A 12,542-nucleotide genomic window follows, 5' to 3' on the forward strand; every position below is an offset into this window, starting at 1 on the left:
GTCCTCTGATAATTTTACACATCACCACAAATGTCCCATCCCCATTTAAAGGGTTAAATGCTATGTCAGGGTTTTATGGCAGATTTTGTGCATGTACCTTTTTGTACAATAGGTGTTGACTCATTTTTGAGTCAAACTTCTATTAAAGGTCAGATTGTGGAATCTATTCAGTAAATATCTGGGAACAGTTGTTGATACAAAGTTTAATTTCACTTTAATTAAATTTTAGGCTGTGTGCAAAAAGGGCCACCGGTGATTCCCATGTTTGTTTCCACAGTGATTAAACCATGATGATTCTCTTTTATTGCATTTTAATGAATCTGTTTCATGTTTTTCTTTATCATTATGGTTTGGATATCTGTAAAGAACAGAAGTTTAGTCAAATTGTTAAGTGGTCTAACTGGCTGATTGGCGAACCAAGCACCCCTCGAAACGAGTCGGTTACAGCAGTTGGTCGATGTTTCTTGAGGATTTATAACCTTTACAAAGTAAATTTCTGGTCCCACAACATAAAACAACACTGAATTAGCTTTGCTGTAGCAGCAACTTACTTTAATACAGTCATTGGTTGCACATGCAGAAATAAAATGATGAAATTGCAGCACTTTTAGTTGTCAGAAAGAGGAAGGAAACAGCAGGTTAAACTAAGAAGTTTGTGTCTCAAACACAGTGAGATTGCAAAGCAGGTTTTCTGCACTCCAATCACATTTTAGGCATTTACAGTAACTGTGCACACTAACTATAGTGGACAGCACCATCAGATACACATCAGAAATCATTTCTTGTATATATCATTTACCTGCTGATGTGTTTGAACTTGTCTGCAGCCACAGCAAAGAGAGGAGGACACCAACCATGAGACTGAAAGGAGCACAAGCTGCAATCATCTGTCTTCTCACTTTGTCAGGTATTTTATATTTACATTTTCATATTTTATAGATAACTGACTCTTGATCAACTATAAGAAAATACACAGAAATATAGAACATTTGTAGTTGATGGTTTTCTAAACATTTTAAACTCCAGCTCTGTTTATGCAAAAGTTGAAGAGAAAATAGTTTCTGTTAAACTTCTTTAACAGTCAATTTCTTTTTCAAGTGTATTTTTTTCTGTTTGACAAGTCTTTCTTCAAGTACATCATAAATAACTGTTCAGATGCAGACATAGGCTGAGCACTATTGTGTCATGGTCCGTGGTCAGTAAACCAGTGTACTGAGTGTTGTGCTTTTAATTTCTTAGGATGGTTGTGTTTCAGGTTTCAGCTCTTCTGTTCTCCTTGGTTTGAGATTTCTACTGCTTAGCTTTTGGACCCTGTACCCCCATGTTCTGTGTTGGTTTACTTCTGTTCAGTGTCTATTCTGGGTCGGTGTGTCTGTTGTGTACTTCCTGTTTTACTTTAACAGTCTCTCGTCAGTGTACATCATATTGTGTTTGGTCTTTCCCCGTCTCATCAATATTATTAGTGTCAGCTGTGTCCCCTGTGCTGTTCCTTGTTAGCTTTCTGTGTATTTATGTCTCACTCAGTTCCGTATCATGTCATCCCTGGTTTTGTGGAATTTTCCATGTGTTTCCTGAGTGGTCAGCTAACTAGCTTTTCCCAGTTTAGGTTTGTATTGTTTATTTCCCCAGTCTGTAAATAAAGCCATTTTTTGAGTTACGCTCCACTTCCGAGTCTGCATCTGGGTCTTTTCCTGCCTGCACACAGTTGCTACCTGAGATGATGTAAGAAACTTTCCCATCAGCTGGAAAGTTCCACACATCAGTTTCTGCTTTTCTCATTTATTTCTGTCACATCTCTTTTCTCACAGAAACTTTTCTCTTCAGTTCAGCCTCCTCGTGGCTCACAGGTGAAATTCCTTCGCTGCACCTTCAGAGTGTGTGTCCTCCTGCCTCAGCTCACATACAGATTAACTGCAGAGAGCGTGGACACACCTTTAAAAGCAGAAGAATTCATTGTTTTGTTTCTGATGTGTTTCAGCTGTTCAGGGTGAGGATGGTTGGTCAGTGACTTACACCTCTACACAGATTTGTGCCTTAAAAGGATCAACAGTGGACATACGCTGCACCTACACGTACCCATCCAGACTGAATGGGTACGTGACTGTAGTTGAAAAAGCTGTGTGGTTTACTAAAATGAAAGGTGATGAATTTGTGGATGTGAGGACAGAGGCAGAGTTTGCAGGTCGTGTTCAGTATCACTGTGATAACAAAGACTGCACTCTGAGAATCACAGACCTGAGAGAGAGCGACTCAGCTGAGTACAAGTTCAGATTTGTGACAAATCAACGAGGAGGGAAATATACTGGATCACCTGGAGTCACTCTGTCTGTCACAGGTCAGCTTTTTATATTTAAATGTTTTCAAAATAAAAAGTTTTGCTTAAACTTTGGGACACTACAAGCTATGAATGTTGTGTATATTTTATATTTTGCTGTGTATAATGTTTAGTTCTCCAGGCACAAGTGATAAAAACTTGGCCAACCTTGTATCCTACTTGGAAGAAGGTGACGTGTCAGAGCAGCTGTCGTCTACCTGATCCTCTTTCCTATGTCTGGTACCAGAACGAAGTGAATATTGACAGAAAGGAGTCTTCTATTGAAAAATACTTTGATGATACAGACAGCATTTCCTGTGCTGTAAAAGGATACGAGAAGCTTCCCTCTCCTTCAGTGTGTGAGTTTACTTCAGTCTTACACTGACAAAACATCATTAATTTCTGTTTCTAATAAAAAAGATGTAAGATAAGATAAGATAAGATAAGATAAGATAGAACTTTATTAATCCCTCGGGTGGGTTCCTCTGGGAAATTCGGTTTCCAAAAAGCACAGCACCGACAGAAGTTACAGTTACAGAATATTATATATATATACACACACACACACACACACACACACACACACACACACACACACACACACACACACACACACACACACACACACACACACACACATATATAAATACAGAGACAAATATAAATAAAATATACGAAGGGGATAAATAGAATAAATAGGAATAAAAATAAAAATACAAGTGAATTGCACATTTCAAGTATTGAGTCTATTGCACCATTGACTATTAACAAAAGTATTGCACAAGTTATTGTACAGTGAGGTGAAGAGGCACTACAGCTTAGTTGTTCCCCCCGCCTTTGTCCTTCTGTCTCCCCTCCCTCTCCCCTCCAGAGAGGAGTTAAACAGTCTGATGGCGTGTGGGACAAAGGAGTTTTTAAGTCTGTTAGTTCTTGTCTTGGGGAGAAGCAACCTGTCACTGAACAGACTCTTCTGGTTGTTAATGGCCATGTGCAGAGGATGCCCAGCATTGTTCATAATGTCCAGCAGCTTTTTTAGTGTCCTTTTCTCTGCCACTGTCACCAGAGTGTCCAGCTTCATGCCGACCACAGAGCTAGCCTTCCTGATTAGTTTTTCCAGCCTGGATGAGTCCTTCTTTGCTGTGCTGCATCTTCATGTTTATTTTAAATCTCAGTGAAGCCAATAAATCAACAATAAGTCCCAACAGCCTCCTGCTCTGTGGTGCTGCAGTCAAATCTTCCTCTAACAAATCTGTTTCATATATTTTAGGTGTTGGTGATCAAACCTGTAACAGAGTGACTTACACCAGCAGAAGCATCTGTGCCCTCAAAGGTTCATCAGTGGACATTTCTTGCATCTACAGTCATACACATCCTGCTGTGTCCAAATTCTGGTTCAGTCCTGAACGTAGTCATCAGTGGCAGCATCGCTCACACCCCGAGGACCTCAGAACAGACTCCCACTATGCAGGTCGTGTTGAGGTCATTGAAACAGGGAGAGGAAGCTCCACTCTGAGAATCAGAGACCTGACAGAGAGGGATTCAGCCGAGTATCACTTTAAATTCAAAACACAAAGCTTTGAATGGAAGAGTAGTTTACCTGGAACAACTCTGAGTGTCACAGGTACTGAAGAACACACACTGTTAGCAGGTTTTTGTTTTTGTGATCTCAGATATCAAAGGTAGACTTACATATCCACACATAAAGCCTCTCTCTACATGATGTCACTGCCGTGCTGTCATATTCAGCTCTGCAGGTGAAGGTGAGCAGAATAATATCAGTCCAGCAGACTCAGACTGAGGCAGAGCTGAAGTGTCAAAGCAGCTGCAGTCCAGCTGGTCGTCTTTCTTACGTCTGGTTCAAGAACGGACAGAAAAAGACGACACAGCAAACTTCTGCTTATACAGACTACTTTAATCCTGGAGACAACATCTCCTGTGCTTTCTCTGGATACGAGGATTACCGCTCTCCATCAGTGTGTGAGTTTTATTCACTGTGTCACCAACAACATATCACAGCTCCAAGCCAGCTACAGTTTATCATGCTGTAATGTTACATGAGTTTAAACGCCAACTTTAATAAAGAAATCTTTTATCTGCAGATCCTTTAAAGCTTCCCTCTGTGTCAGTGAGTCCCTCTGGTGAGATAGTGGAGGGCAGTTCAGTCACTCTGACCTGTCGCACACATGCTAATCCAGCAGCTAAGAACACTTTGTACAAAGGCAACCAAATCTTGCCTCTAACACCAGAAGGTATTTATAATTTCACCTCCATCAGCTCTGAGGACAGAGGCATCTACGACTGCAAGACTGAGGATCAGCTCTCTGTGTCTTTATTCATAGATGTCCAGTGTAAGTAAACAGCAGCAGATTGATCTGTCTTGATAACAGTTTCCTGTAATGTTTTCATTCTTGGTGGAAATTTTCTCACACTGAATGTAAATATTTTTTCTCGGTTTCCTCCAGATGCTCCAAAGAATCCCTCTGTGTCAGTCAGTCCCTCTGGTGAGTTAGTGGAGGGCAGTTCAGTGACTCTGACCTGTAGCAGTGATGCTAACCCAGCAGCTAACTACACCTGGTACAAGGAGGATGATGACTCAGCAAAAGCATCTGGACAGAACTTCATCATCACTGACTTCAGACCTGAACACAGTGGGAGTTATTACTGTGAAGCCCAGAACACACGAGGACGTCGCAGCTCCACCTCCCATCATCTCACTGTTGTGACAGGTAAGTTACTGATGCACCTGATGTTGAAACTGATAATATTATGGTTTGGTTTTCACCTCACAATAAAAACTACTGTGAGGGGACTGTTGTAATTTTTCACAAATAAAATTTAGCTGAAAAAATAAAAAACATCCTGGAATCCTCGATTATCCAGTTTTGGTTTTAGTTCACAGCATTAAGTCCTGATATTCTAACATTTTTAGAGAAAATTGTATTATTTAATGATCAATCACTGATTAACCCATCAAGTTCAATGTTTTTGTTTCACTTACTTCCAGGCTCATGGGAACTTCCTATAATCCTCTCAGTCTCTGTTCCTGCTCTGGTCATCATACTCCTCTTTCTCCTGCTCTGGATTAGGTGGGATGTTTTAATAACTGATTTGGATTTTAAAGGTGTTTTTTGTTCAAGTCAATCTTAAGACAATAGTCAGAAATATTCAACTTTGATATGTTAGTCTCATAACCTAGTTTTTCTCAGGTTTGTGTGATTTCATGGCATCTTTAACAAAAACATGTGATGTAATCCTTCAGCGTTGTCGGGGTTTTGCAAAATGTAATCACAATTGTTGCAACCTTTTGGGAATGAACAAAACATTGAAATGACTTCATCTGACAGATATTAATTCTGTAGATGTACAGGTTCACACTGAGAGCACAGAAAAGACCAAAAACTAAGAGATCATTTTATTAGTCAACTCCAGAAACTTAAAGTCCTCTGAGACTTTGTTGACAATGTCATTGACAAGTTTAAAAGTTATGGTACATGGTGTGAAGCTGATCAGTTAGTACAGATTATAAGAACATCGCTAAACAAGCAAGCAAGCAATAAGTGCTGGAAAAACATACAGCAAAGGGTTTGTGTAGCATTAAAACTTATGACTAACCATCTCAGTCCATGGATTTCACTCGTTTTGAAAATTGCAGAATAATTGTGAGCCAAAACCTTTTATACTGGCAACAATTTTAAAAGAGAGCTGCATAGAGATATGGCCTTATATCTAATTTTGACTTCCTTTGAATGTTTATCCAGACTTTTCTGCACTTTTCTGATATATTTACATTACAACTTATGCTCATAACATCACTTTCCTGCAGGTTAGGTTGGCTGAAGACTGCTTCTGTTAGCTGTGATAATTTATCTTGTTCATAGTTTGGGAATTTATTCCACTGGACATTTGTATCATTAAAACATGAATCCATCCTGTTTGCTGAAATGTGTATGTTATTGTCTTATCAGAAGATCATTGAAACACCAATCAGAGGCTGCAGAGAGGCCAGACAACGGAGCACAGGTGAGTGATGAGACTTCAGATATTCCAGTGAAAACATCCTAAAACATAATGTTCAGACTTCAGAGTCACCAATTAGCTCAACCCATCACACAGACTGATTACATCCATTGTATCAATGTTCACCCATATTATTCATCTCGTCCTTCCACATTCATGCTTTTCTGCATTAACTTGTTAGCAAAATCAAGACACCTTGAGGTAGTAACAGATATTTAACTGTAAGAGGGGAGGAAGGAAGAAAGTGTTATGATATTAACGGTTTTAGTTTATTAGTTCCGTATGCAAAAAGTCAAAAAGCCCTAAAAAATGTTCATCCATGTGTTTGACAGACGGATGAAATTCAATATGCTGCTGTACAATTTAGTACAAACCGGCCAGACTTTGCTAACTCCAACTCCAGCTCAGCTCAGCGTGACAGATACCAGGAAGAGAGTGTTACATACTCCACCATGAATGTCAGAAGTGCTAGAAGGTGAGCACAGGATAACTGCACCTCAAGTTTATTGTTTTAATACTTTGCATACAATAGTAGTATCATTTTATTGTTTACTTCACAGATCAAAACACCAAGCTGCTGTGGAGGATGCCTCTGCACTGTACAGCACCGTTAACAAACATCCCAGAGTATGAACACAGCCTGGAGCTGCTGTGTGTTTCATCAGGCTCCTCTGTTTCTGGGGGTAATAAGTGACTTGCCATGAATATAAATCATCAACACAAACCTCCAAAAGGACCATAAAGTACAACCAGCATCTCTTAAATCTAATGTGAACAAACTTCTCATTTTATGTTTGTGTATTTTTATTTCTTCGTCATCACAGCTCATAACCGAGTACTTTGCTGTATGTATGATCAATTTTGAAATGTCTCTTTCTGTTGCTTTATCTCACCAGTAGTTAGTAGGAACAAAGATGTTATTTCCCACACTAACTGTATCACAGTTTAGGTTAACTGTTGTTTAAATATCTTGTTTAAAGTTCAAAGAGACAGATTAGTGATCTCTGGTGCCACCTTCTGACAAAAAAAAGTAAAGTTGTGGCTGTCTCAGTTTTTCCAGATAATAAAGAAATGGTAATTTATTTAATTGGTACTTTATTGCCCAACCTGTCCTCTATTTATAAAATTTCTGTTTACAGTAATGTTGGCAAAAAATAGCTTTTGTTATGAACCCATTGTAAAGGCTTTATTTTTTATGGTCAGGAATTTTTTCTATTATTTAATATTTTATATATTATTTAATAACTACTTAGTTGTAGTATGAATAGTAATGAAGTGGTATTTATCAATAGGGAAAAAAAGAGGGCATGTCATGATGTGCATGAATAGTTGTTGCAGTTCATGTGGAAGCCAGAGGGGGGAGGTGTTATGCGAATAATAAAAGTTATGGCAGAAACCTGAGAACACGAGGTCACGTCTGCTCCATAAAGCCATATTGTAACATCAGTAAAGAGTGACTTGCACTTTTGGCCCATGTGTAATAAACCAAATGCTGGGGTTGTTGATTTTGCACTTTAGGGAAACACTCAAGCAAATGACCAACGACTCTCAGAATTGCTGCTTCCAACAGGTTTTACTGTCAGCAAGGACTGAACCATGCAAATTCGTTGCCTCCTGAGTTACACAATCAGAGTTGGAATATCCCAGTGCATGTGTATTCACAATGGACACTACATGGTCTTGTTTTTATTAGCCCTAAATGCAGCAGTGACCTGCTTTCAATAAGTTACAGGGTCGGTTTCCTTTTCATCAAGTCTTCTTACAAGTACGTCAGAATTATCTCCTCTCATGCAGACATACGTTGAGCAATGGTTTAACACAATTTTCCACAAACCATAAAGGGAAGCTGGATTTAAACTGAACATAGTCGTGTTGGATGCAAGTTAAGGAAATACAAGTATTAAGTGTGACTGTGGAGGACATCTCCATCAATGTTCACAATTACCAAAGTGAATGACTACAGGCATTTCTCTCAGTCACCTGATTGTTTGGTGCAGAGATGTCAAACCAACCAAAAGTAAGCACAAAGCCCTTCACACCAGCTTCTTTTTCTCTCCTCTTTGGATAGCTTCCCCAGAAGCATAGGCTCCTTGATGGAAATATTTTTGGCATTAGCAGCTGCTCTTTCAGAGGATGGAGGATGTGGTGGAGCTGTAGCTGTAGCATGAAGAAACCATGACACAATTTGTTGGTCTACCTGCAGAACAAGATCTACAGTCTCACCCAGAGTCTTGGGCGCCTCACGTAGTGCCATTTCATCTTGGATGTAATCGGCCAACCTCTCCATAAAAAATGACCGGGGCGCCGTATCTCCCCAGGTCAATTTTGTAGCAGGATCACAGAACTCTGAGATAAAGTGGCACATGGACTGATTACCCTGAATTACAACTATAATGAAGTAACTTTGACTCCACCTATACTTCCTGAAAAGGGGGATCAAAGCTTTTCTTTAACTCCTCCACAAACAAGGCTTAATTATTGCAGGCATGAAACCTGCCATCGTAAAGGGCTGTTGTCCACTCCTGGGCACGGCCAGACAAAATTAAGTCAACCCTGCTGGTAAACAGAAGCTGTTACTGAAAGCAACCACACAGACACTAGTGTACTTTTTACTTGCTAGGGGAGCGTTGGAGAGCAGTGTTGTCACTCGCCTGTCCAAGCAACTCGAACTCCTCTGCGTCCACCTCACTCTTTTATTGACAACAGAGGTTACACATAATTCAGTTAACCATGTGACAGTTTTATACGCCTGTCTGTGTGTTTGTGTTTCCAGCTATACATACATAGACATACGACCTTTCAATGAACTTAAACTGTGTGTATGAGGTATGCAGAAAAGCAGAAGTAAGCATCAGGAATTTGCAATGGGTCATGTCTCAAATGCACATTTAAAGGTATGAAGTCTTGCACTTGAACAGTCTGGTTTCTAAATCTATAATGGAAATTATAACGTCAAGGCTGCTTCTAACCTAAGAAAGTTCAATTGCAGAAATCAGTAAATGCATTTTTATTTTTTATAAGTCATATATATAAAGCATTCATATTAAATATTGTACTCTGAATTACAACTATAATTTATCTGCAGACAATACTGCTTGCCATAGCCATTACTGGGCTCTCCCGGGCGCCAGTGTGTATAGCGGAAATGGCTCCCATCATTCCACAACCAAACATTTTCCTAGAAGACAGGAGTTGATAGCATTATTTCAGGCAGGCCAAAAGATTTTGCCTAACCAAAGTCTTGTGAAACAGGAAAAAAAATGTAACGATTGAATAAAAGTATAAGTATAAAAGTAGGGCAGCACGGTGGCACGGTGGTTAGCACTGTTGCCTCACAGCAAGAAGGTTCTGAGTTCAATCCCACCATCAGGCCAGGGTCTTTCTGTGTGGAGTTTGCATGTTCTCCCCGTGTTTGCGTGGGTTCTCTCCGGGTACTCCGGCTTCCTCCCACCGTCCAAAGACATGCAGCTTGTGGGGATAGGTTAATTGGATAATCCAAATTGCCACTAGGTGTGAATGTGCGAGTGAATGTGAGTGTGAATGGTTGTCTGTCCCTGTGTGTTAGCCCTGCGACAGACTGGCGACCTGTCCAGGGTGTACCCCGCCTTTCGCCCTATGACAGCTGGGATAGGCTCCAGCGCCCCCCGCGACCCTGAAAAGGATAAGCGGAAGCGAATGGATGGATGAATAAAAGTACCCCAGATGCATCAGTTCCTCCAATCCAAGTAGTTTTGAAGCCATGAGGCTTCTGAATCAGAAGGTACTCGCTGCTGCTGTGCACAGATGCAAGGTGGCCCCCCATGGACAAGCTGTTTCTCTTCACTTGCAAGAGACAGAGAGAGCAAATGTGTTTTAAGATATTTTTCTCAAGTACTGAAGGCAATACAATTAGAAGGAACTTACATCACCGTGAGCCCAACTCATGGCTCTTGGAATATAGACAAAGCAGCGACGATAGAACCAAGTCCAACCACGAGGATAACTAGAGGACATGTTGACCTGGTAACTACTTCCTGGGGAAAATAGTTTTATACGTGACTCCAGCTGATATTTATTCTACATTATTTTAGATAATGACAAATACAATGAAAGAAGAAAACAGGGCACTTTTACTCCTTCACAGTTATAAAGTGTAATTATATGTATGCAAGTGTAATTTTTTTCATAATTATTAATCATATAATTCTAGTTATTACAGTAATACCTAATCTGTTTATACCCCTATTTTGAATAAAGTTTAGAAAGTCCTTTTACAAACATTCAAAATCAAAATCATATTAACTTATGGTCGATAGAAAGTTTCCAAAGAGTCCAGCGACAGAACACCTTATAAAACTTTCTTGTAAAAGTTACGGTGTTAAAGAGAAACTCTGTTGAAGGAGAATAAAACGCATACAAAAATGTATTGCCACCCCTTGATGTCATCATTGTGACTGAAAATATTGTTGCTTTTATATATAAATTGGCAAATGAAAGTTCATCATGTTCAACTAATTCCCTGCTCTACATGGTGTTCTTCACCTTTTGGAGCCATCATCTAAACATAACCTTGACTTCCTCTGCTGCAATCTTTCACTGCAGTCTTTCAGGGTTCAAAACTTCCCTGGATGTCAGCCACGGCATGTACCTGGGCAGGAAGCTGAGGTTGTAGTGTAATTTGTACAGCATCACCTGTGATATGGCCAGAGGATATGGAAGCAAACCAAGTGGGCCCTCTGCTGCACATTGGAACAAAGTTGTTGCTCTGCTGAGTGGAGGAGGTCTCTGGTCCCGCAGTACACTGAAGGTCAAAGGGTTTGATTATCATACCTCAAGTGCATGTCTAACGAAATATCATAATAACGTTATCTACCAGAAGCATCTTGGCACAGTGATTTGCACTACTGCCTTATGTACCTGTGGGATAAAAAACGATCAAGAGCAAATCATAGGTTCTGATATGCTTTTCTTGGCAAACTGTATGGCGAAGAAAATAGATCTCCTTAGGAAAATAATTTTTTTTTCTACATAGCTCTGTCAGTTTTGGCCGGCGGTCATAGGTTCTTTCCAATAATATGACACGAGACTGGAATAAAATATATCCATGGACTGGCACTTTATTAAAGGAGGCACACTAACAACAATTTTTAAAACAAAATGTATTCCTTTTATACTCTACCTATTCAGGTGAGCATCCGGACTAGCCCAAGTATAGGGGTTAACTAATCAAAATGAAAACATAACCCTCCACAGAAACAAACATACAATAACATTAAAGCACATAACAAACATGTACATATTTCCAACACGTACTATAAACAAACCAATAACATAAGCTTCAACCATTTCTATCTAAATTAAAACCCTCTTTAACCACACTCCCTAACTTGGCACACTGGTCTGCTCCAGGAGCTCTTAAGCAGGTGATTGAGCTGCTTTCACTCTTTTGCTCCAAATCCTGCAAGAAGCAACCAGGACAGGTGAGTACTTTTACAAATTCTCATTTTACACATATTTAGGTTACTGACAAATGATTAACTGTAAGCAGCTCTAACTTGGGCTCTTTTCTGACACAGGGAGGATGGCCAGTCCCCCTGTCTCTTCACTAGTGATGGTGAGATGAAGCCTCGTGATGAACTGAAGCTTTCCATCCAACTGATCGACTAATGGTTCTGAGCATTGTGATGATTCGTTTGCTCTACTGCGCCATCAAGTGGACAATTCCAAGGAAACAGGCTCTGTGATTTTAATGATGTGACGTGTAAACCTCTAAACTGAATAAATAAATTGTTTTCATGGTTATTTATCCCGAATATTGTCTCAGTATGTCTGATTCAAAATAGAAAGTGGAAACTATCAAGACAGAGTTTTGGTATGATTGTGTTACTGTGTAATCATGCTTATGTACATCTGGATAATGACACAAACTAGTGTGTGGCGCTTCACTTTTTAATAAACTAAAAGACAGAAATCAGATTATAGCATCTGTAGTGTTTATTTATATTATGTTACTTATCATTTGTGATATTTATTACTGTGTGCATGGCTACTTTAATAGGAGAGATGAAATGAAAAAATCTCTTCCTTGCTGGTTCCATCGAAGAAGAAATGCTCAAGTAACTATGTAGCACGTACATAATCCAATTCCACAACACAATGTGATGGGAAATCAGCTGTGTTTTGCTGTCCATTTTATTTCGAATCTGGTGCGAACCGGTGAGCCAGGTCCTGA

The 12,542-nt window shown here is 39.7% G+C and overlaps 1 protein-coding gene across 1 annotated transcript; it reads left to right on the forward strand.

Moving 5' to 3' along the window:
• Positions 1–1,974: 1,974 nt before the first annotated feature.
• Positions 1,975–11,977, forward strand: LOC146673780 (sialoadhesin-like; the record flags this gene model as incomplete). Its single annotated transcript, XM_085384707.1, has 10 exons — positions 1,975–2,335; positions 2,449–2,673; positions 3,582–3,935; positions 4,061–4,291; positions 4,414–4,662; positions 4,777–5,040; positions 5,319–5,400; positions 6,280–6,334; positions 6,664–6,806; positions 11,887–11,977. Coding segments are annotated over 10 exons (2,055 nt in total), but the record flags the coding sequence as incomplete, so codon positions are not given.
• Positions 11,978–12,542: the final 565 nt, after the last annotated feature.

This window comes from Rhamphochromis longiceps, linkage group LG3, assembly GCF_057381845.1.
Source record: "Rhamphochromis longiceps isolate RC_006_pf linkage group LG3, R_longiceps_female_GT1.1, whole genome shotgun sequence".
Classification (NCBI taxonomy): domain Eukaryota; kingdom Metazoa; phylum Chordata; class Actinopteri; order Cichliformes; family Cichlidae; genus Rhamphochromis; species Rhamphochromis longiceps.